Below are 24,503 nucleotides of genomic sequence, written 5' to 3' on the forward strand. Positions count from 1 at the left end.
CATGGTCATATTTATTCTCGTGTTAGGGAGGAGGAGGATGAGAGAGAGAGAGGATGTCGCGGACGCAGAAAAAAAGAGAGGCTGTTTCGTTTCCAGGAATACCCTTTCATCCCACTACGACTGACAGTGTGCTCGGTCTGTATTATTCTATCACACTTATAATCACCAACTACCATTATGCCCTTACAACTCTCGCCACCTATCGTCATGACCCCCGTTCGCTTTTCAGGCGTATTTCGTTCAGCTTCTTTTGGGATGGGGTAGTTTTACTCCAATTGCAGGAAATTTTCCTCTTGTACTTGTATCGGATTTTTGTTGATTTAGATTGTATATCATGCATACCTTTTTTTAATCAATACTGTTCGTCTTAAGTGAATTCCAGTGCGAGGACTTCTGGATCAAGTTTCAAACCAGTTTCCAATTACATTGCCATGAAGATAGGATACGCGCATTTGTATGTTCACTAATGCCCCACGTACTGACGGTATATTTGAGTAAACGTCAACTAGCGCAAATGCTAGCTATAGCGGAGGGGGAGGCCTTGCGGCGCAAAGTCATACAACGCCATAAATGGCTTCACGTGCAAGATACGCGTGCTAAACGCGTTTCTGAATAGGAGCACCTTCCTAATTCAGCCGACAATGCAGCCCACTATTGGTCCCGTCACGGCCCATCAAAATAACATATGACTGCGTCACGCTGAACTGGTACTTATAGGGCACTTGGTTCATTTCCAACTCTCTATCATCCACTTCCCCCATCATGAGTCCCCGTCGTAATCCCAAGCGTAATGCCCGCGAAGCTTTTAATAAGGATACAGACGTTGAAAAAAGCATCGTGAGTGGAATGAACGAGGGCCATGGGAAGGCACAAAAGCCCGATGAAAGCGAGCAAGAAAACATAGTACCACCCTCAAGAGCAACGAAGAAGCGACGCGTCAAGGAGGTAGGCAGCGTGGATGTATGTCAAATCTTTCGGAAAATTTAAGCTAAAGGATTGCGAAGATGCAGGCCGAATCTTCATCTGCCATAATCACGGCAAATGATACTGCACCTGAAAAGCCTTGTGATATAGAGTTGCCTAGGGCACAGCTGGGCTCAATGCCCGACGAACTCTTGTGCGAAGTGGGTGTAGCGATTTGATATAAGCCGTCGAAAACGTTTATTAACAGGGCCTATAGATTTTCAGTTACACTCTGCCGCTTGACCTCCTTCAGTTATCACACACGTGCAAGAGCTTTCGCTCATTCCTTATGCACACTTCGGCTCGTTTTATCTGGAAGAGCGCGCGGTTAAATGTCCCTGTACCCGGACTCCCAGATTGCCCAGAGGACTTGAACGAAGCACAATACGCAGCTCTTGTATTCGCACCCAATTGCCAGGTATGTACTCTATTCGATCATTTTCGGATGCCTCTCATTCAGATGTCACATTGCTCTACAGTTTTGCTTCAAGAAACCAGTCAACCGTAACTTCGGGGAGTATGTTACGTCAAATATCATGACAGACTTTTATGCTCGAATTAAGAGTTGCATACCTTGTTTGCGCAACAAGTAGGATATATCTACGTTTTTCTGTCAGTTTCTCACTGATATACAACTCCAGGAAAATATTCTTCCCCTGGAAGAGAGGCCAAGGACCGTGGTGGAATGGGCCTTATCCTAGAACGATGGCGCCGTATCTGCCCTTTGTCGCCGCCCCCAAGGGTACATGTAAGTTGATCTTCTTTTTTAGTTCGTATTATGAGACTGAAATATCATTCAGATAACGCTAGGATAACCTATAAGATTCTACACCTTCCGACCAACGATGCTTGGGCGGAAGAGTACAGAAACGCGAAGTCAAAGGCAAAATGGGTCGAAGATAAGACCCGAGCCCGGAAACTTGCCTATGTGGTAAGTGTTCTCAGCCTCTATTCGCTAAGATGAAGCTGATGAGCTGGTCTGTACTCAACTTTAGCATTCTGAGCGTTGCAAAGTCTTTATGGTGGAATGGAATAAACATTTAGTAAATGAAAGAAAGGCAGTGTATGTATTCTCACTCTGTAACTATACGTACCAATGTTTAACCCATCCACAGCGTCGCCAAGTATGTTGAATCTCTGGGTTGGGAGGAGGAGTTCTTGAAGAACTGGAACCCAAAATTGCTCATACAAAACGACCCCGAGCTGCAGATAATATTTCAAGTCGATATATCCCAAGAATGTATGTGTGCACACCGATATTTTGATGGTGCAACTGTTTTGACGAATGCGATATGCGACCACTGGTATAGGGCTCGACAATACTCGTGATTGGTTCAACCTCAGGATGAGCAAATTGAAGATCGAACGACTCGACCAAGAACGCGAGAATAGGGTCATCAAGGCCTACATAGTTCTTGACGATGTACTCAAGAACTTTGCGCTGGACCTCCCTCCCAATGCCCTCGTCCCTCAAGTACCCGACATTATTGGATATCCAGCCATCCAGGATATAATTCATGAAAACCAATTCAACGACAATTTATCGGCCAAGGACTTTGAACCGTTACGGTCAGTCTTTCCCAGTATTGTGGCTCAATCTCTACAGGAGAGAGAAGAGAAACTACTTGCAATAATTGCGAAAGAACTGGGGGAGGGCATGTTTGATCCAAAAACCATACTGCATCTTGCTACTACTACTTTCCATTGCGAAATTTGTCATGAGGACATATTGCAATATCCCCGTGTCCTTGTTCACAGGCATGCCTACGAATGTCGCCATCCCCTCCAGAGGAAGTTTGGTACTGACCACATAGACGAGGTGATATTACAAAACAGTGTTTATCGTATCTTCAGCTGGGGAAAATCCGGAAGCATCACATTCCGGAAAGAAGATGTCAATACGATGTCAGAGACTCTGAAAATGCTGGGATATGATCCCAAGACTACGACCCGAGCGGAAATGGATGCTGCAGACCCCATTCTTGAATGTGAAGGGTGTATAACAACATGCTTGAGGTCATCTAATGTAGGGTATCAACGTATGATGAGATGGTCTGCTGTTGTAAGCGCAAACATATCCTTTTCTGAGCTTGTTGATTCCAACCCCCATACATTTACAGGCGACGCATGGTGATCCTAGAAGCACATACCACTGCCGTTTCTCTTCAGCAAGAAAAAATCCAATGAAGTTAGCGAAAGTTGACGAGGAAACGGCGAAGACAGTACGATCCAAATTACTGCAGGCCATCAACAAATTTGACAACCCTCATAATGCCCTCACCTATGGTTACCTTATGTGCTCGCGCTGCAGGAAGTGGGGAGACATGGTGACCTTGTCCACCCACCTCAAAGATGTGTACGTGTTGCGGTACTACCTCAAATGACCTTATGACTAAATTAGATTGGTTATTTTCAGACACATGATCGACAGTCCGACAGAGGATGACATAGTACTCCGCCTTGACGGTGACGCGCCTCAAATTTGTAACATGACCGTCGACCTCAGCGATTGATTCTGCAGAACACATACCGGTTCAGTTGCTCAATGATGGGGGAAAATCCTTGAAAGATTTCTTGACTTTCAACCCAACCAAGTTCTCTACCTCTTTCACACCATGCGCATCGAACATTGTAGTTACATATCATCTAGGCTATGAACCTTGTATATACGAATACATGTACACATCATGTGAATAAATAATCATGCAATGCCTCTCCATGCATTACATTATTGCTCCATCGCACCGCAAAATCTCAACGATGGTCCGACTTTAAGTTTTGGATTTGAAAGGTTGCAGAAGAGGTTAAGTACAATTATTGATACAGCGAAAAATATCATTACGAATCGTAAACGACCGTCAAAAAAAATACCACAGATATATACAACAGCAAAGTCGTGGAGTCAAAAAAAAAAAAGAAGACAAGCTACAGTGGGGTTATATCAGTGACCGGGTAATATCGTAATATCACATTTACTACTAAGAAACCAGGAAACTTCAAAAGAAAATCGAATGCGAACGAAAGAGAGCACGACTCTGGAAACTACTAATATGCTTGAATCTATATATGATGGGGGGAGTGTGGATTTCGTACGAATAAAGCGTCCCACTGGTATTCTGCGAATGTTATGCGTGTCGACAAAGGCGAGAAAAGTGAAAAGGAAAAAAAGAGCAATTGGAAAGCAGTCCAAGGATTGGGAGCAAAGGCGCGTTATTGACGGTGATTAAGGAGAAAAGAGTTAGTAAATGGAGGTTTTGTGAAAATGGGAAGGATTCAGTCATTTGTATATCGAAGTTTGGAAGTAGAACGAAAGAAGGAAGAGGGGATTATGACGAGTTTTAAGCGTAGGTTAAGGAGCTGATATGGTTTGAACTCTGGCAAAATCCACAATTCGAAGAGACAAAAACCTGATTGAGACCACATTAGACCACAAGCTAACCGTCAAAGAAAAACAGACTCACGTTTTGGGAAAAAAGGGTATTTTCAATTTCTTCCTCCACCTTGAGCAGCAGGGGCATACGTCGCACCTCCCTCCGTATTACCTGCATACGGCCGTTCAGGTCCCTTGTTCTCGACGATAGGAATCGGATTAGCATTCGCGTCCGGCATAGGCAAGTGCAACGGTGCACTAGCACCAGGCGCGCTCATCCTCCTCCGCCTGCGCTCCGAAAGACTCGCCACGACACGATCCGGATGGCTCATCGTCGACAGCTGGTTCTTGGGAGCCGGTAGGTGAGTTGACTCGCCCGCATTGGGCGTTCCCCATCCGATAAGCTGTCGATCCTTTGCACCGTCAACATTTCCCTCTGTAAAGCCCAAGAATGCACGCTTGGAATTGGCTGGTCCGAGCGTCTGTGATGGGAGACGCTTGAAGGAAGGCCGGCCCGAGTCCTGGTCGTTTGAGCTCCCACCGTCAGAGTCCTCAACAGCGACTGAAGACCCCCTAGATTGGGCAATGGATGGACTCGTGCTGTCCTCTTTCTTCACCGCAAATGAGACCCGACCGGGTGGAGCTGAAGGAGGGACATGCTGCTGCTGTTGACCTGTTGACCCCGACGCAGCCGTATTATTCGAAGAGTTTCCAAAAGCATTCGCTAGCGACGACGAAATCGAGGTGGTCGGTGGATCCACAGCACTTCGCGGTCTCGCCCCGTACTGAAGAACAAAGTGGATATTATATCAGTACAGGGGCCTTGAAAAAAAAAAAAAACCAAGAAAAAATAGGCATACATTATTCGGAGCGTTCCCTCTACCTCTGAAAGGCTTCCTAATCTGCAGATTCAGATTGGTAGGTGCCTTCCTCGCCAGCACCGCAGCCTCATACGACCTCAGATCCTCATGGTCCCCATGGAGCGTCGTGCGCATAGACGACGTGGGCCCCATCTTCCTATCTCTCTCCGACTCTCCCGCATTAACATTAGCACCCGTTTGTTGCTGCTGCTGCTGCTGATGGTCTTTCTCTGAATAAAAATGATCTCTTTCCATCACCGGCGTCTTAACACTAGGCATCGACGCAACCCTCTGCCTCCTATACGGCGTTGTCGTACCCTTAGACGACGTCCCCCCTTGCACATCTCCCATGCCCAGCACAGGCCCGGGCCCACTGAGTGGCGTGCGCATGTACTGCTTCCAAAACTCCCTCAGCTCCCTCGTGTCCGTATCCCTCGAAGGCGTCTGCAGCTTCGTGTCCAGCGGGAGCTGCAACAGCCCACCCGCCGACGACTCCTGCTTCATCGGCATCGGCGTGTCCATATCCTGGCCCAACAACCGCGCCTGCGCCTGCGCCTGCGCCTGCTGATTATGCGCGTGCTCCGGGTCCGAGAAGAACGGCTGGCCATCGACGGCAAGCCCCGCGATGACATTCGGGTCGTCGAGCGACATGAGCCCAAAGGCGGATGAAAACTCTAGACGATGTACGAGCGCAAGTGTTCAGCCGGTGCGAAGGGCGTCCGATAACATGCGAAAGTACCTTGTCGTTCGTCATGCGACGACGGCGCGTAACCCCCTGTGGAGGACCCGCCTCCATCGCCGAAGCTGCCCCCTCTCGAGTGATGTGGCTGGTGCGACGATGACGAGGAGGACGTCGATGCTGTACTGGGTCTGTCTGGGATCAACCCGAGGTTGTATCCCGCCTACAGATCATAATAAACATCGTCAATACAAGTCATTCATTTGGGACGGTGTGAAGAGAGAAATAAACGATGATAAAGTCAACACAACAAGCAATGACAAAATGTCGAAAAGAAAATAAGACAACACGAAGAAAAAAAAGGTAAGATGAATGCAACGCTTGAAACGGCAGCAGATGAAATGCTACCGACATCAAAAGTCGCACTCCACTCGTAAATTAAAACAGAGACAATTGAAAAGAGAGAATAAGCGAAGGTAGAAAGATTGCAAATGCATCACCATCATCATCATGATCATAACGCCGGCCTCCAAAAAATCGCCAAAGAAAAAATAAAATAGAAAACGAAACAAGACTAGTTGATCGTCGCTCGCTTCCTTCCGGAATTCACGACAACAGGATGAACTTTGAGAACAAAAATGAAACAAATCAAAAGAGAGAGAAGAACGAAGAAGATTGGAGATCATGAAAACCCAGTGGTGCAATCATAATGAACCGAAGCCCATTAATGAACAGAAAAGCGAACGAATGAATGAATGCATAGCCTCGAATCCACAGTGCGCAGCTGAACCATCCATTCCATTCCGTCCCACATCGCGGGATCACGAGTCCAACAGAGAGTCGGCACCCATAGAACTTCACTACACCACTGTGACACCACAACCTAACACCCGTCCATTTAAAAAACCGCCAACCAAAACCAAAACCAATCAAAACCCCCAAAGATCGGCGCCCGAAATAGAACACACATAAAAGAAAAAAACGGGGGATCTACTCCAATGGGGCACACGAACATTGCTTTTTTTGTTTTATGAAAGAAAAAAAGAAAAGAAGGGGGTTGGGGGGGTTGGGGGGGTTTGGTTACCACTGCCTCCGCGATCCCGCATAAACATAAACATAAGAGTAGAAAATAGAAAAAGTCATATAGAGAATAGGAGGACATGGGATACAAGGGTAGACAGCTGGCAACGGCAACGCGCCTTTGGACCTGCCCGACCCATCCGAACCGCCAGTCCGACGCCCACCCGTCCTCCTTCCTTCCGCCGACGCGTGTATATCAAAGATAAACACAGCACATCACAGTAATCATTCCGAAGGAGCGGGAGTACGGAAAACAAAAAAAAATTAAACAAACAAGGTTAAAGATAAAAACACAAAAAGGGTCAACCCCAAAGGACACTTCCTGTTCTCGCGGAACGGAGGTCAGGCGTCCAGACTTCCAGACGCATACAGGCGTCATGAGTCTTGCGACTGACTGGGACTGGGACGAAAAAGCACACCACCTGACCATAACATATCTGGTCAACGGAGGTCTCTCCACGTCGTTTCATGATGCATTCCACCGTCCCCATTTCCCCACTTTACTCCAACAGTCACAGTCGCCAGCGCGCAGGGAAGAACCCAAAGGTAAACAAAACACATAGAAGCAGAGGGAAAAGAAGCTGCAAGTCAACAAAGAACAAAACGGGGGTGATGAGGGAGAAACAACAGGAAAAAGTCTGGAAATCTGTAAGTTGGGACATAGATAGAATGATCGTCCCATTCCATACATAGTATTGGCACGGTCTCCACACCCCGCACCCTACATCCTGAAGCAACCATAGGAGTTGCACCCCAGTCGCATAGGTGAATGATAGCAGAAGCAAGAAGCAAGACGCGAAGACGCAAAGATGCGAGTTGCAAAGACGAAGATAGAGAAATTGAATGCACCAACGCCGACTGGATAGGAGTGGATCCATCCAGTGCATCCCGTTCCGTTTCGTACGGGATAATCTACCTTCCTCTGCTCTCCCAAAATCACCCCAAAAAACCAAGGAAAATAATTAAAACAAAAGACAACAGAAATCCTCCAAAACCAACGAATTGCACTTTTGAAATCACAAAAGAAGATAATAAACAAATAAAATGACAATCACAAATGAACGAACCAAGAAGAAAAAAATGCACAAAGAAAATTTTTTTAAAAAAATTCAAAAACAAACACTCACATCAAACAACGCCTGCTGGTGCTGGTGCTGCCTTTGTTGCTGTTGCTGCTGCTGATGTTGCCTTTGCTCGTTCTGGTGCTGGTGCTGGTGATGCCTCTGCTGGTGCTGCTGGTGCTGCTGAATCTGACTCTGCCCAAGTCCATGCTGCTGCTGCTGCTGCTGTTGATGCTGTAACAACCCGCCCATTCCACCCACACCCCCAACACCCACACCCACGCCAACGCCAACGCCAAGCGGCAAATGCACACTCGAACTAGCCGCACTACTCTGCACCGACCTCCTCGCACCCACACTCGCACTTCCGTCCCTCTCTCCATCACCATCACTCACACTCCCACCACTAAACCGCTCATAATCATAATCATACTCATACTCGCCCATCCCACCAGCACCACCACCACCAGCAACAGAAGAAGAAGACTGTGTCCCTCCAAAATCGCTCGTAAAATCAATCGACCGTCTTCTACCCGCATCCGCGTCGCCTCCCACGCCCACACCCACGCTGGCGCCTGCACCACCACTGGTACTAGTACCACTAGCAGACGGCCCGACGCCCGAATCAGACCGCGCACCAGGGTACGGAATCGCCATCGGCATGTAATGCGGCGGAGGCGGCTGTTGTTGTTGCTGTTGTTGGAGTAGATGTTTATCTATACCAAAATAAATCAAGTAAAGTGAAATGAAGTAGACAAAGGAAGTGAGGAATATAAAATGTGAGGCGGGCGGTGATGATGGTTGAGTTGATGCACAGAGCGAAATGATGATGTCGGATGAAACAGAGCACACATGTAGACCAGAGAGAGAGAGAAACGGAGAAACAGAGTGTCGAGAGCGATGAGAGACCAGACGAGTTAAAAATGGGCGAGAACAGGATTCGGTTGATTAATGAAAATCGTGCGTCGCAACATGAAAAAATGGCGAGGAAAAAAAACGAGACACGAGGATAGCGGAAAGTGAATAGCGAATATTAAAGAGTGCGAGAGCGTACACAGCGTCGTATCATATAAAAACACAACCGCCCGGCGGGAGAGAACGAAAAGACGTGATGAGTTGCAACGGACGATATGGGAGGGGTATGTGCATGGACATGTGGCATGGGACATAGCAAATAAAAAAAAAGCAAAAACGAGAACATTTAGCGCTACGTATACCTAACACTAGGAAAATAAAAATGATTACCGTGCATCGCAGAGGCGCCAGAGGATGCAGGGATCATATCCGTGTGACGCCCATGCTCTTGATGGTGCTGCTGCTGATGGTGGCCGTGGTACCCATCGCCCTGCTGCTGCTGGGGCGCGCTGTCCCACCCCAGCCAACCAGCTGCCCCTGTACTCGCGGACGCCCCGCCTCTAGGGTCATACAGAGGAGTGAGTCCGGTACCGAGCCCCGACCTGCCAGGCCCAAACAACTCCGCCTGCGCCTGCGCACGGTACTTGGACGCATAGTCCACTGGGTCAGCGCCGCCAAGCGATGGCTGCGGGTCTGTAGGATACAGCGCGGGAAACGCGAACGAGTTTGAGTTGTACAGAGTCTCGGCCATGGTGTGCACGCCGCCTGCAGAGGCGCCCGTGGGAGGCGGCCCGAGGATGAAGTCGTCCTCGGGCTGGGGTGGGAAGATGGGCAGACGAGATGTCGATGCGGATGGCATCGACACCAAGCCCGTTGAGCTTACGGAGCCATTAGGGCGCACGGTATTGTGACCTGGCCCTGCAGGCGCCGTCTGGCGATGAAATTTGACGAATGTACAGCGGCATTTCCGCTGCACACATTTTGCTAGATCGATAACAATTAGAATGAAAGAAAAAAGCTTGGAATCCAGGAAAAAAGGCGCATATATGCGTCGGAAGAGCAGAAAACTCACAACATGGATTGCAGCCGTCACACGGAAGACTGGATTGGACACACTGATCACACGCCTGCTTAGATGTGGTTGCTCGGGATGCGGAGGCAGAACCCTTCCTTCTTGTTCCGCCGCTTAGTGGCAGGGGTTTTTCGTTTGCATGGCACTTGTTAATATGCCTTGAAAGAAGATCACTGTGGCAGAGCGATTAAAGACACGTTTTTAGGACTACGGCGGCTCCACTATGGCCCAGAGCAGGGCAGACATACCTCCGGGCGAACTGATCTCCGCAATACTGACATTTATACGGCCTGTCGCCAGTATCTGCAAGGCAAAGTGTGTTAGATTAGGAGCGATGGAGAGGAGCGGATCTGGATGGTGGAGTTGTGGTTTCTGGTGCTTGTCGGTGCTCCAAAGAGTGGGACTTACGCGATCGCATATGGCGGGCGACATGCTGAGGACGAGTAAAGGTAGCCTGACATACGGGACACTTGTGGTCACCGCCCATGGTGGCGAAGGGGATATGTGGCAGATGGATGGTGGAGAGCAGAAAGAGACAGAGACTAGTTCTTTGTAGTTATTTAATCCAAACCACCCTCCCAATGCCATTTCCCAAAAATGCCCCCAAAACAGCAACGACGTCACTTTCTCACGCCCCCTTGACGACAGCCCGGCCTGCCATTTGCTTTGCAATTCCAAATCCCGCCGGATCCCCTTGCATGGAATGATATTTCTTTTAGACGCCGCCTTTGTCTGCGCCCCAGCTCGCCTCCAGCAGCAGCAGACATCCCGCCAGACATTCATCCAGACTCCTCCCACAACAATCATGACGCACTCTGTTTGTCCCCGCGTCTCGCAGATCGGGTGCGGAGATCAAATCCAAAAATCTCCCGAATAAGATCGGATCGTGACGTCACCCACATGGGCGCTCGCCCTCGCAATTAAAAACGGGGTGCCCCTCCCCCTCTCCTCCCCCGGGCTCCGGAGCGGCTCGTCTGCCACCACGCCTCCGGACGCGCTCGCGTCGCGCGCCTCCTCCCATCTCCTGCCGCACAACGCGCCGAACTCACTAGAATCCGCAGCACCGGCCTAAACCTGTGCTGCATCCTCCAGAGGGGCCCAAGCCCGCGTTCTAATTCGGTTTTATGCTCCCCTTTCATGTTTGTCTTCTTTACTAATCCACTTGTCCTATAAAAGGCAGAGACTACACAATAGACCAGTTGAATGTCGTCTTGTCAAGAATTCAACCGCGTTTTTTTTCACAGCCGCCCCTGCGTGAATCATTGAATCTTGGCCCACCCTTGTTTGGACGCCGTTTTCCACGCTGGGTGTGGTCAATGTCGACTCGGCACTGCGCCGTAAATTCGTATTCTCTCTCCCCGCATTCCCACCAACAGCTGAGATCTGCCCGTCAATTTATAGTATACACATATATGTGACATTTTACAGGACAGCGCACGGCGATAAGCCATATCATCATTTCCACCATCACAATTATCAGCCAATACCGTATAATTATATTAAGCTGCATTACCACAGGCCAAACACCGAAAGTCTAAAAAGCGTTAGTCTCGGACGCACTTACCCAACTGATTCGTCTCTGATGATACTTGTCATTGACACAATTAGAAAAAGAAACGAGTTCGCAACGCTAGCGTGTTGATATGTGATATGTGATATATCAGAGGCGAGGCATATCTCTTCTTTCAATTCCCTTGCCATGGCTGTGACCCTCATCCTGGCATCGGTAGCTTGTTTTTCCACTCGTCGAATTGGAATTTGGAATAAGGCAAACCCTTCACTCACAAGTTGCATTCACAACCCCTACCCCTGTCCCTGTCCCTGCCCGTTCCCGTTCCCGAACGCTTCTTTCACTCTCACTTTCCCTTTCTCACCGTATCTCTAACCATCGGACCCGCTAACCGTTGACTCAATTTCAAATTCAAACCTATACTCTGCGAGCACGAGCAAAAACATTTTCGATTCTGCGTACCCATTAATCCCATATATCCCACACCTTAACCTCCTCCTCGACGAGTCTCGTAGCCAAGAATCAACCTGAACGATTACACATACACAATAAAACCGTAATCTAATCTGAACAGAACATATAATCACACATCCCATTTTCAACCTTCTAAAGTCCCACCTTGGCAAAAGAAGTTGAACCCAGTGCCAGATACCAAATCCCCGATACCAGATACCAGATACAAGAACTAGATGCCGAATACAGGATACAAGTCACCAGATGCCACTGGACGCCAGACGCTAGGAATAATCACAACGAAGTCCAGACCCAGACCGCTCTACATCTGTATTTCCACATCCAAACTCCCCACTGTAGGACTCGTAGTCCACCACTCCACTCGCACAATTTAAAATACCCCGCAGCGCGACACGCGACACGCGACTCGCACCTGACTTTCGTCCTCGAAGTTCAGAGTAAACATATATCTTGCCTGATAAAGCATCCGAAAAAAGGCCCCACCGAGTTCGATGGAGTCCAGTGGCTCATCGTCATTGGTTGTTTATTCTAATAATGTTATTCATTTTCCGTGTAATATAATGTAATATAAAATAATATCATACGGCAAAAGGAAGATGGAACCACCGAGAGTTGGGAGAACCTATCAATTACCACCAAATTACATCACACTAAATAATATACTCTGTTCATTAAATTTCCTACTTACTTCCAACAAGCCGTGCCCGTAACGCGTAAACGCGTGAACAAATGAATAATCTCCGGTAAATAAACGGGTAAATAAGTGAAAGTAACAGCACTCACTTTCACTTTCACTTTCACTATCATCAGTCTATCACAATGAGACTTCCAAGTAGAACGAAGCTCAGCAAAATCGACCTCCTGCAAATCACACTAAAAAAGGGAACCAGGAACGAATCTAACCATCCTATCCAATCCACTTATTTCGCCCATCTTTTCAACTTCGACTTCCTTCCTTCCCTCGGCATCCTACCATCTTCCTACCATCTTCCCTATTTAAGTAGCCTAATCACCACAAAAAAGGCCAAGTACATCCACATCCACATCCACATCCACATCCACTAACCCAACCCAAGCCCAGTGCCAGTGCCAGTGCCAGGCGTTGAAGTATTAGACTAAACCAAACTCGAGTATGAAATCACCACGCGATGTCCACTTACATTGACAATCGGGTCCCCTCTAAAATCACGTTTTATCCTCGGATGTCCTAATACCAATACAATCTCCACGTCTTTCGTCCTGCGCGACCACGTTGACGGTGAAAGGTACTCAAGACTCAACCCTGACTAGTACTAGAAGTAGTAATTAGTGATATTCATTGCCAACATAAACATCCCTGAGTATTACCGTACGTACGTACGTACAAAATCCAAACTTGAACATCTGTATCACTATCAGTGTATCGAATGGTTATGTACGATTTCGAAACTCGAAATTCGAGCCTCGAGCCTCGAACAGGAACCTCGAACCTGCCACGGAAATCCGGACATTTCGCTTGTCAAATAAACAAAGGCATCATATCTGCGTAGTCAGCACTCGTCCTCGGGCCTCAACACTCGTACTCGTACTTGGACTCAGCAAACATCAACGCATTTAACTGTTCGATATCTTCCAAATCTCTTAGAAGTCATAACAACGACAGCCAAAGTAATAAAAAAAATATCACCACACCTCCAAAAGGCGATGCGGGCCATCTGGACTCTCGAGATCTCCTGCTTCAGGTTAACCCGCCCAGTCTCTGAATCAGGATATTACTCTTTCAAGTTACACCACTGTCAATGGCCAGCACAGCAAACCCAACGAACCCGAAACACGATCGTCTTCGTCCCGAAATTCCACATATTCTACTTAAGTACCAGACGTTCTTTAAAATAGATCCTCGATAACGATTACCTTAAAAATATTCATAGCCGTGTGTCACCGTTAAAAAATCGAAGGAAGAGGGTTTATTTCTGGACTTGAAGCTTGAATCTTCAGCAAGTTTAAGTGCCGTGCGTAGTGTAGTTGACACCATCACCACTTCTAGGATGACTGGTCAAGATAAGATAGTACCAGAACTCATCTCAGAATCAAGAATCATACTTTATCTCACTGGAAACAGAAAGCCGTAAGCTAAGAGCCGCGAACCCAGAAGAAAATGCCTGAGACCCGTAGAGCCGTAGACAGAGAGTGTGGTCAAAGATGAACCGGACGTCCACGTCTTTTCTTATTCTTAGGGTCTGACTGACGTTGAGGGTAGTCTAAAGGTCTAGACCGACCGGCAGACCTGACCTACAGTCCTGGCGAATGGACCCAGGTTAATGGGAATTCTTGGATGTTTTGTTCATTTGTTTTTCTGTCCAGAGGCTGAGCGCTCAGACTATGTCTTCGAACTTCTTCGAAAGCCCAGGCCCTGTCACTTGTACCCATCAATAGCATATTTCAATGCTATTCATATCAGATACGAGAAGAAAGCATACCGTTCAAAAAAGATTCTCAGCCTTATACGAGGACATGACAATTCCAGACAACCAAAGCGCTTATTGGCACCAATCTTCATCTAGTAGTCTACAGGCACTTTTCAGCGTTTTTTAATCACTTCATAATCTCTAAATCAATCGACGTCTAAAACCCGTGTAGTCCCACCAAACCACACACGAATTTGGACTTACATACTCCTTACCCCGAGAGGAAAGCTCAAAGGCACAGGAGCGGTCTTCTAGCTAGTCTATCTTAGAGTGTTGCCCTGTAAATGCCTATCTCCGACCCACACCTCCATTAACTGAAGTCACGCAACACTCTTCGATGTTTCGCGGGTTGAGAGAGGTTCTTATCGCCTATAAATGGGAGGCTGCAAATTTAACATGGGGTTGGACACATAGAATAGCGCTAGAGACAATCAATCACCCTTCATGATCAATGTCAGACACAAGTTGCTATCAGAAAGCGCGACACCTGCCGAAGCGTAGACTAAATTCCTCAACAGAATGCATTGGATCTCGCAATAAGCCGCATACTGTATACATATACCCGCCTCTCAAGCCTTTAAATTAGTTAGCCGTACTACCGTCAGCGGCAATCTATTTAATTCCAGTCACTCGTCGAAAAAATCACAAGGGCATGTAACATACCTAATGCAGAGCATCCCAGGGGACGACTAAAGTCTCCACGACAGACGCATTAAGCTCATACAGAAATTCTCCAAACGGGGAGAGAAGCCTCCTTTCACCGAATTACATAGAACTCACAGATCCTCAACACCGAATACACCAAACTAGACGCGAAACGCCATCGACTGCGGGGATGTATAATTAGCCATCCGAGTTATGTATACCCACAAAAATTATCCACGCCCGCTGCGACTTGGATGAGCGAAGCAAGGCGGGAGAGACTCAGAGAGGAGCTGAGCAGCGATAGGGGCTTCAGTGTGCACGAGTACAGGACACACAGTCCTCATCGGGACTCGGCTCCCGGGAGCGACCCCGGTTAATGGCTGCGGACTCCCACTCGAATCCTTATCCCAAGAAGTCTATCCAAGAGCTGTGAGCCCACCCGTCCAACGTTCCATCAATCCCTGCACGTACGTACTACGCATGCATGTACGTACATACGCACGTCTTGACGTCCAACGTCCACATCACGGAGACAGTTCCATTAAGGGAATAACTCTTCCCTTGCATCGCCCAATCGCAGGGCAGAGAAGGATCAAAAATAACATATCAATCGCGACATAGCAGCACATGTCAAATTGAAAGAGTCCGTGTGCCAGTCCTCAACCAAAATCAAATCAAGCCAATGGGAAGCGTTCGGGGAGCCCGAGGACCAATGGCGGGGGGCAGGCGCGCCGATTGGTTGGAATGGAACTCGCAGAGTGTGCGCCAGTTGTCCGAGAGCACGAGACCCACTCGACACGGAAGGGCCAGAAAAAGATCATGTTTCTTAAAAAATGGAATGTTTTTGTGACAGAACCTGCACAGCCATAGGGAAACCTTACTTATGCGATGTCGTAGGCTCGGCGAGGGTGGTAAACGATGAGGAGGTAAACGATACAAATATCACTGCAACGAATCTTCCGCAGTAAGAGGCCGGATGAGTTCCAGAAAATTTTATATCGCTAAGATTCGTAGCTTCGTGAAACATTCTTCTGATATCGCGGTAAAAAGATGATCTGCGAATTTTGCCAATAGATATACCATCATCCCCCTGGGTTTGATTATTTCGGCTGTGACAGTTGCCGAACGCACTTGCCTTCGTATATGTCAATGCAAGTTGATGATTTGGTGCTCCGAGGAAATGAAAACTTTTCAAGTTAGAGTTTTGCGACAATGAAGCAATTTAGCTGTGAGAAAGGCAAAAAAGTCCGACGAAGTCACAGTCTGCCATTCTGCCTTTCGTACATCGCGCGTTCTCTGAGTGTGAGATGTCGAAGCGTGTATCGCTACTCAGCCGTCGTTAGGATACCAAGATCGACGTGAGTAATCTAGAGGTAGGATGGTGTCCATTGGCCGATTGAATGGGAAATACATGTCCAGTCTGACGAGACACCGGCCAAAGAAGCAAGCAGAAATGTATAGTCGGCGGTGGTAAGTAGATCAAAGTACAGCAGCAGCCCAGCCAAAAGAATGGGTACCAGATAGGATGTTTGCCTGAGCGGCGGAGTATTTTGAATTGAAGATAAGTGCATGGGATCCAGACATTCGCAAGGGAATAACAACGGAGAAATGGTGCAGCATCGAAGTTGGGCAGAAAGGAATGAATACAAGTGAGGCAAATCATTTTATAGATGCGATAAGTGGAGCAGAAACCCACTAAGCCAGCGTTAGGAAGGACGTAGAGCATCTGTTGGAGCGTTGTATCTGCCTTTCGGAACACGGAATCATCGCAAGTAATGCACGAACGCAAATCAAAGGGGCATCACTGAGAATTAGAGGAAGAGAGTTTCTGCCTTGCAATCCATAACGTTGGGTTCAGGGGAAAACACTCACCTTCTTTTACTATTTAGTCACTAAAGTTGCTGATGAATCGATTTTTGCTCGGTTGGACCCAGCGAATGATTTGTAAAGAATCTCCAAACATATAGATTCCAGACCATGGGCATTGAATACTCTCCATGGGCATAAATTGGCTAAATAGATATGGGAGATTGATATCCCAACCGTGTCAGTTTGAAGTTGACATTACGCTAGAAGCACTGGAGGACGTAACGCTTGCCGCCAGTTGGTCACCGGGTGATTTAAATTGGGCCGTTGCACAGGGAGGAGTTCGGCGGTTATGTGAGAGTATATTATATCTTAACCGCATCTCAACGCTAAATATTCCAGTAATTCATCTTCGTGGGGTGGGCAAATAGGTTACTCACCGTAGATGTTTCTTTTAGAGTCAGTTCGAGCAACATGTTCAGTTACAGCGACGATTATAACACTATTCTTTCTTTACGATAGGAAGCGTGAATATCTGATGGAAGGGAATTTGAGGGTACAAACTTTACCTCGCATGAGGGCTTGTCGTGAACCGACATCTTGGTGCTGTGTAGACAGGAATATCACTTGAGAAAGCGGCACCATTAGAATGATTGGAGTGACCATTGGACCCATTACGGTTTCGTAGACCGTTCCGGTCTGACCACTCGGCAGGTAACTGGTTCTTGAATCAAATAAATGACGCATGCTAGGTGGTCATAAACGGATAATTTTTTGTTATTCATCTACAGCAGGAAAAACGAAAGAACAACAGCTGTTATTGGACTAACCATATCAAGTGTTCGCAACCAGCATTCTTGAAGATACACGGAGCAGGGTGTCGTTGCAGTGAGATAATGTCGCCGCATTGTTTGTCTGAATGATGGTAAGTGATTATGACGCGTGGGTCGGTCTATACAATGATAACCTGGGACCTACATAATTAACACATCATTCATATACGATCATCGTAGCGTGTATACAGTTGGTCAGTTAAAATTTACAATGACGACAGAAATGACGCATTTGCACACCGTCAAGCCAATGAAAACCGCCTGCAGGGTGTCTGCCTTGACACATTGCACGATTTTAAACTTCGGGATTTCTAGGGTTCGGATCTGTATTGATTTTATATGATTCAATGGAAGCGCCGCCTGATAAACACTTGAGCTCAAAAATTCCAAGTTTAGAATAGTTCGTCCTATCCATGCATTTAGACAGTTGCATTGATGTATAAGCCTATGAAAAGATGGATTTCGTCGACCAGGATGAAAATATATTCTAGATCAATGCAACTTACCTTGATCTTAGCTTTCGCCAGGGCCCTCGGCCGAGCGAGTGTTGCTGTGTGCATAACAAACGATCATAACTTCAAAGGCGTTACGTTGCGCTCAGATTCACTGCCTTTCATGATGGAAATTGATCAGAGTTTCGATGCTTGATATTGTGAAGAATTTCAGAATAGGCAGGTGGCATCTTTTGTTTTTCGATTTAGGGAAACGCAAAAAGGAGGAGAAACGCCTCATGTTTCACGAGAGTGGCTTTGTTGATTGTCGATACCCTGGGAATATTGAACTCCGAATTCCCACAGTACGGTCACATGCTCTATGAGCCAATAACGGACCGGACCAGAGGAGCGGCAAGGATCGGCACGGCAAATCGCATAGGCACTTGTGATTTGGTTGAAGCCTGAGTTTGAGTGTTCAAAGTCTGATATCTAGTATCTACTGCTTAGCGGCTGGAGTTGCACTAGATACCAAGAGCAGGTCTTTAATTAAATTGGCGTATCTAAAAAAGTCGATATGAAGTGAACCTTTTCTGTCCGATTCTTGTCCGAGTCCCAGACAAAATTCAACTCGAGAGAGGACCCGGGAAGCTCCCCTATAAGCATGTCCGCCTGGGATCCCAATTTTTGCCCTCAAATCCGCGAGATTTTGGGGCTCAAATCCGCGAAACCGGACAATGCCCGATAGGGGTTTTCCCGATTAGGAATTTTTTTTCAGCCCTGCGGGGCGAGCTTGCAAAACCACTCGACGGCTCGACAACTCATCAATTGATTGCAAAAGAAACATATGGAGTAGATATTTAGGTGTTACAGGCCTCCATTACTAGTTATCAGGATAGTGAAGAAATATGTCAGGGTAGCAGAGAAAAGACATCTTCAAGTTTCACCAATATGCTGTATATAGAAAATGTAACCTTGCTTCGATTTACTACTGTGCGTTTCCGTTGATTTCCATCGTCTACCGCTCTTAGATAATAGACGCTGGCCAATCATTGCAATCTAAGAGGGATCCCGGCCCCAAATTTGGCCAACAATTAGCTGCATCTGGGAAAAAATGGTTGCGGCATGCCGCCTTTGAACAATTACTACAGAAGTTTTTTAAAAATATGGGCCTCAAATCTGCCAAACCGGACTTTGTTTGGCCAAAATTTTGCGTGCGGCGCCCTCAAATCCGCGAGAACTGGACAAAGAAATTGCCATTTTTTGGCCTCAAATCCGCGAAAATCCGGACATGCCTGCACGGGAGCTTCCCGGGTCCTCTCGAGAGTATTTGATTGTCATTTTAAAGATCCTAGAGTATAACTAATGAAAGACTGGTCAATTGTGGCATTTGGGACTCACATCACGGCCTCTTCGAAACTTGAGAGTTGTTTCGTCAGTGAGTTACAGAACCACTCGCCACCTCCTTGAACATTAAGGAATACTTAGACTCGATCATACTCTAATTTTACACCATTTTTTTATCACCAGTGTTTATGTTATTGACCGGAAAGTAGAATGTATTTGAGTATTGTTCCTTAGCAGCGAAGCTAGAATCACAACACGCTATATCGTTGCCGTTAGTCACTGAAAATTTTTGAGCTATTTTCAAAATTTCAGTGCATACATAAGTAACGACATTGACTATGAAAAAAAAATTGTTCGTCTTCCCCCCACACACCTTGAACGTATTCGTAACGACTAGAGGTCATGATAAAGGCAACAATTTCTGTCATCCTCTCTTCGGCGCTTGTTTGCTATGTCAGCGCCCACGGATACGTCCAAGAAGTTGTCTCTGGGTCAACTCAATACACCGGCTATCTTCCTTTATCAGACCCTTACTACAAGCCTCCTCCAAACAGAATTATTCGCAAGATCCCTGGAAATGGTGAGTTGGGCTCTTCCTGTATACATCTCGCTGTTGACTTAAGATACTCCCTTCTAGGGCCTGTCACGAATTTATCTCTCATCGAGTAAGTGTTGTCAAATTCACTGTGGAATATTTGAGATGACTTTCAAATTATAACTTCAGCGTCCAATGTAATGGATATACCGACGGAGGCTCCCCCGGTTCAGCACCTGCCCCAATCTATGCCGCCTCTGTTCCCGCTGGTTCTCAACTGTCGCTCAACTGGACTACATGGCCGAGCAGCCACATAGGACCCATGATAACGTACATGGCTCGTGCACCAAGCGACATCACGAACTGGAGTCCCGGAGATGCCGCAGTTTGGTTCAAAGTCGCGGAGTCCGGCAGGACGGTGGATGGGAAATGGGCGTCTACTGACCTTCTTACTGCGACGAACAGTATATACACGTTCACGATCCCACCTAGGCTCAAAGCAGGTCAATATATTGTTAGACATGAAATGTGAGTCGATCGTCTGTCTTCTTTCAGTTTTGATATTCACCTCGGCTGGGTATACAGTATCGCTATATACGCCGGTGAGCTTGATTCAATAAGCCTCGTTTTTAAACAACCTTCTCATTTGTTACCTTCTTAGCCTATACATACCCCGGTGTCCAAATATACCCCTCATGCATTCAAATAGAAGTGACAGGCCCCGGTGACGCTTTCCCCACGTCCTTCGTCTCTTTCCCGGGGGCATACACGCCGACTACACCAGGAATTGTATTCGACGCTTATCATAGTAAGTCTCTTCCGGTGGATATTTCCGACCACAATATCTCAAGTTGACGTTTTGCCCTTTTAGACACGAGTGTAAGCACATATGATCTAGGAATTTTACCTCTTTGTTGACCACCTTCTGTTTTAATTTAATGCAGTCACCTTACCCCATCCCAGGACCCCCAGTGTAAGCGCTTTACTCTCCAGATTAGGTGGGGGAAACTAGTTTCTGATTAACATTTTAATAGCTGGACAGGAGGAAATTAACTGAACACTAGAGAGAGACTACGCGCACCTTCACGTTGACTCAACGACACACGTCTTCTGCATACATTTATTATACTTATATTATTTTAATTTATGAAAATGGGGATCTAATGAAGCTTATATGTTTAGAATCTTTAGATAGCCTGCAGAATTCCCGCCTACAAATCTAATCACAATAGAAAACTTTTCTCAGACTTAATAAACATTATATTCCAAAGCAACCCTCTTTGTTTCTCTGCTGGTTTCATGATATAGATCCGATGAGCGATAAAAGACAGCGAAAGTGATGTGGTGATATTATTATATGTATGATGAAGAATAAGTGTATACAGTTTCCGAATTCCCAGTGAAGTTTTATCATCAGTGTCGTCAGTTCAGTGATTTTTTGTGGGTCGAAAGTGGAAGTGTACGTAGGTGTCTCCGCTGCTCCCCAGTGATCTAGAAATCTCCATCTATCTGCCATACATTTCCGGGACCAGTTCGGTGCAGTGAGTATATCGACGTGCGTACGTCATGCATTACCACCATCACTGGCCCCTCCCATCCTACCAACCTGAAACCAAACCCACTATAGTGTGCATTACCCAGCACGCTCCCCACCAGAAATAATCTCCGGCGATCCCTTATTTTTTCGCCTCTCCGCCCCCAACTCAGGCGACGAAGCAGCAGTCAACCCCGAATTCGACATACCTCCACCCCCATACGCGAAGAATTGACTGGGCACCGACGATCCCGCTTCAGTGAGTAGGTTTCCTCTCGACGATACTGTCATCGTCCGCCCATCTGTATCGGATTCCGTCGGTGAAGCGGTGAAGGGTGTCACAGAGCCTTTTTCTGAGTGTGATACCGAGTCGCTCGCCGGGCCGCGGTGTCCCACCACGCCCACGCCGTAGAAAAATACGATGCCTAATGTTGTAGCTGTGCAGATAGAAAGGCAGGATGTGCTGTTTAGTTTCTGAAACTGAACGTAGGTGTGAAATGTGAACTTGCCTATGATTCCAAACGCGAGCCCGGTCCACTGCGCCGCACGGAAAGTGGAAATATTGTCCTCGTTTGAGTCCAGCCTGGAGTTGACGCTATTGAACACCACCGTCGACACTGTCACGCCTACCGCCGTTCCAAGCTAGATAATAACATCTTTAAATTCACACTTCAGCCAGACATAGAAAAGGACATACCTGAGTCATGGTATTGAATAACGCCCCAGATACACTCTGCTCATGCGGCAACGAGAACTTGGCAATAAACAGCGTGCCCGCTGAGAAGACAAAATCCGCGCCCATCACAGAGAGATACGACGCATTAAACGCGTACGCCCAGTACGTCGTTTCCGGGTTGATGATCGCAAAGAGCAGGCACGCCGCAGCCGTAGCTCCTGCTCCGATAGCTATCGCAAATGGTAATCAACATATCAGGAACCTATGAAGGCAAAACACATTGAGGTAGCTTACCAACGAGCCAGACGACCGTGACGTGCGCGGCCATGAGCCCCACGAACACGTTGCACGCGATCCCCGACACGAACATAGGCAGCAAACGTACAACAGTCTGCATTGCACTATATCCTTTGTAATTCTGATAATATAGCTAAGCACACAGCAGGTCAATGATCATTTCTAAAATCAATGGTCCAGAGACGAGTGACAAACATACCTGCACCCAATAGGTCCACGACATAAACGCACACCAGTTCGTGAAAGCAATGGCCATCATCGCTGCAAAACGACCGTTTGCGCGGGTCCATATGGACAGTTTCATGAGAGGCGGCGGTGTGAGCCACGAATACGGCGCGTTAGGGTCATTTTGCACAGACTCAAGGTGGCGTTGCCAGAAGAGGAAGATGACGATGAGGAGAACGCCTATGACGAGCAGGGCAATGATATCTGCAAATTTGACAATAAAATTTAGATATTATCAATACTAAGGGTTTGAAAGAACGAACACGGTGTGCGCCACTGCTGAGGCGCGACCTCTCCCTGGCTCAACACGAACACAACCAGAATCAAACCTCCCGACACGAGGAGCGACCCAATCCAATCAATCCTTTTATCTGGCTCGTCAGACGGCACATCTGGGTCTATTGAAATCAGCCCTCCGAAAAACGCGAGGAACGTCAGGCCGCTGAATAGGAAGAACGACGAGCGCCAGGTTTGTCTACAGCAGAGTTAATGTTTACAGTGTATTCCAAATCGTGATTTCAACGCACTCGGTGAACTCTGTCAAAACGCCGCCAACTGCTGTGCCAAAGACGGCGCCAACGGGTGCGCCTGCAGCAAATGTGGCAAAGGCCAGTGAACGTGCGCGCGATGGCGGGAATGCATGAGCAAGAATACCAAGCTGCGTCGAGGAAGTCAATAAAACGTCTTTTGGATGTCAAGCCACTTACAGAGGAGGGGATGGTCGCAGCAGCGCCACAGCCCTGCAAAGCTCTTAACACGTCGAGCGTAACTACATCTGACATGGGTTCAGACACACGCCTCGCAAGAATTAACTGATTGTACGCACTAGTTGTGAACCCACACCCTAGTGTGAATGCAGCGAGAAACAATGATCCCCACAAAAACACTCTTTTCCGTCCATACAAATCTGCAATTCTGCCGAAGACGAGGAAGAGGCAGCCCTACCATACTCAACAGACGTAATCAGCTCATCAGAAATTCAATATATTTGAGGACATTACTCACTGAACTCAATGGGTACGCCGACATGATCCACTGTAGCTCCGCTGGCTCAAGCGCCAGATCCCTCTCGATCGTAGGCAAAGCTATCGATACTGAGGTCGAGTTTCCAGTCTATCATTGTACAGAGACGACGCGCGACCAAGGCAGTTGAATCAGCATGAGATTTTGGTCATACAGAACGGAGAAATATCGGATATATGCATTGATGGAGAAAAAAGCTGTCGCGGAAGGGGGAAAAAAAGTTGAAAACGCACATTGATGATCATAGCCGTGGTCACCGTCAATACAATGATACACGAGTTCAGCCACCCTCCCGCCGTCCCCAGTGGTGTGTAGTCCAATGGCACTGGTGATGGTGTCCGTGTGCGATCCGACTCTCTGTCATTATGATCTTCCTGCTTGTCGACGAAGGGGGTAACGGTGGTCATTTCTTGAGGATTGCGGGTCATGATTGCATATGGATCTGGATTCCTCTGCACGATTTCTATCAAGGTTCCTTCAGGCTTTCAAAAGATTTACACTGATGAAGAGTTGGATGAAGTTGGAACAGGAAGACGTGTTCTTGGCGTACATGCAAATTTGAAACTCGTGCGTCTCCTTTTATAATGATACGACAAACTTCTTCTCCGCCTGCACCCCCAAATGGCGTTTTGATGAGCGTCCCGGGCACCCCTATTTTTGTGCTGAGCACGAAGTTAATGTGCGAGCTGGAAGACAAGAGGCTGACCAAGACTTTGTTATTTTTATTTTCAGCTGGTGATAGTTGTTTTGAAGGCAAGGTCGATGAATAATCAATAAAAA

The 24,503-nt window shown here is 47.2% G+C and overlaps 4 protein-coding genes across 4 annotated transcripts; 2 read left to right on the top strand and 2 right to left on the bottom strand.

The window, feature by feature from the left end:
- Nucleotides 1-762: 762 nt before the first annotated feature.
- On the top strand, nt 763-3,476 carry JR316_0006531 (uncharacterized protein; the record flags this gene model as incomplete). The annotated part of the gene is made up of 11 exons (XM_047892277.1): nt 763-960; nt 1,005-1,124; nt 1,181-1,381; nt 1,443-1,552; nt 1,605-1,711; nt 1,764-1,894; nt 1,959-2,026; nt 2,079-2,203; nt 2,274-3,025; nt 3,084-3,319; nt 3,380-3,476. 11 exons carry the CDS (start codon nt 763-765, stop codon nt 3,474-3,476), a joined length of 2,145 nt encoding a protein of 714 aa, XP_047749626.1.
- A 970-nt stretch (nt 3,477-4,446) lies between these two features.
- Nucleotides 4,447-10,372, bottom strand: JR316_0006532 (uncharacterized protein; the record flags this gene model as incomplete). The annotated part of the gene is made up of 8 exons (XM_047892278.1): nt 4,447-5,118; nt 5,194-5,867; nt 5,933-6,095; nt 8,080-8,729; nt 9,259-9,838; nt 9,941-10,053; nt 10,189-10,243; nt 10,349-10,372. 8 exons carry the CDS (start codon nt 10,370-10,372, stop codon nt 4,447-4,449), a joined length of 2,931 nt encoding a protein of 976 aa, XP_047749627.1.
- Nucleotides 10,373-19,835: 9,463 nt separating this feature from the next.
- Nucleotides 19,836-21,021, top strand: JR316_0006533 (Polysaccharide monooxygenase Cel61a; the record flags this gene model as incomplete). The annotated part of the gene is made up of 8 exons (XM_047892279.1): nt 19,836-20,013; nt 20,071-20,098; nt 20,158-20,496; nt 20,554-20,570; nt 20,630-20,776; nt 20,840-20,847; nt 20,913-20,941; nt 21,003-21,021. The coding sequence occupies 8 exons, from the start codon at nt 19,836-19,838 to the stop codon at nt 21,019-21,021; spliced, it is 765 nt and encodes a 254-aa protein (XP_047749628.1).
- Nucleotides 21,022-21,601: 580 nt separating this feature from the next.
- JR316_0006534 (MFS-type transporter 1) lies at nt 21,602-24,151 on the bottom strand (the record flags this gene model as incomplete). The annotated part of the gene is made up of 11 exons (XM_047892280.1): nt 21,602-22,144; nt 22,200-22,408; nt 22,473-22,596; nt 22,675-22,904; nt 22,964-23,175; nt 23,228-23,358; nt 23,408-23,475; nt 23,527-23,544; nt 23,604-23,649; nt 23,706-23,813; nt 23,957-24,151. The coding sequence occupies 11 exons, from the start codon at nt 24,149-24,151 to the stop codon at nt 21,602-21,604; spliced, it is 1,884 nt and encodes a 627-aa protein (XP_047749629.1).
- Nucleotides 24,152-24,503: the final 352 nt, after the last annotated feature.

This window comes from Psilocybe cubensis, chromosome 5 (genome assembly GCF_017499595.1).
Source record: "Psilocybe cubensis strain MGC-MH-2018 chromosome 5, whole genome shotgun sequence".
Taxonomy (NCBI): domain Eukaryota; kingdom Fungi; phylum Basidiomycota; class Agaricomycetes; order Agaricales; family Agrocybaceae; genus Psilocybe; species Psilocybe cubensis.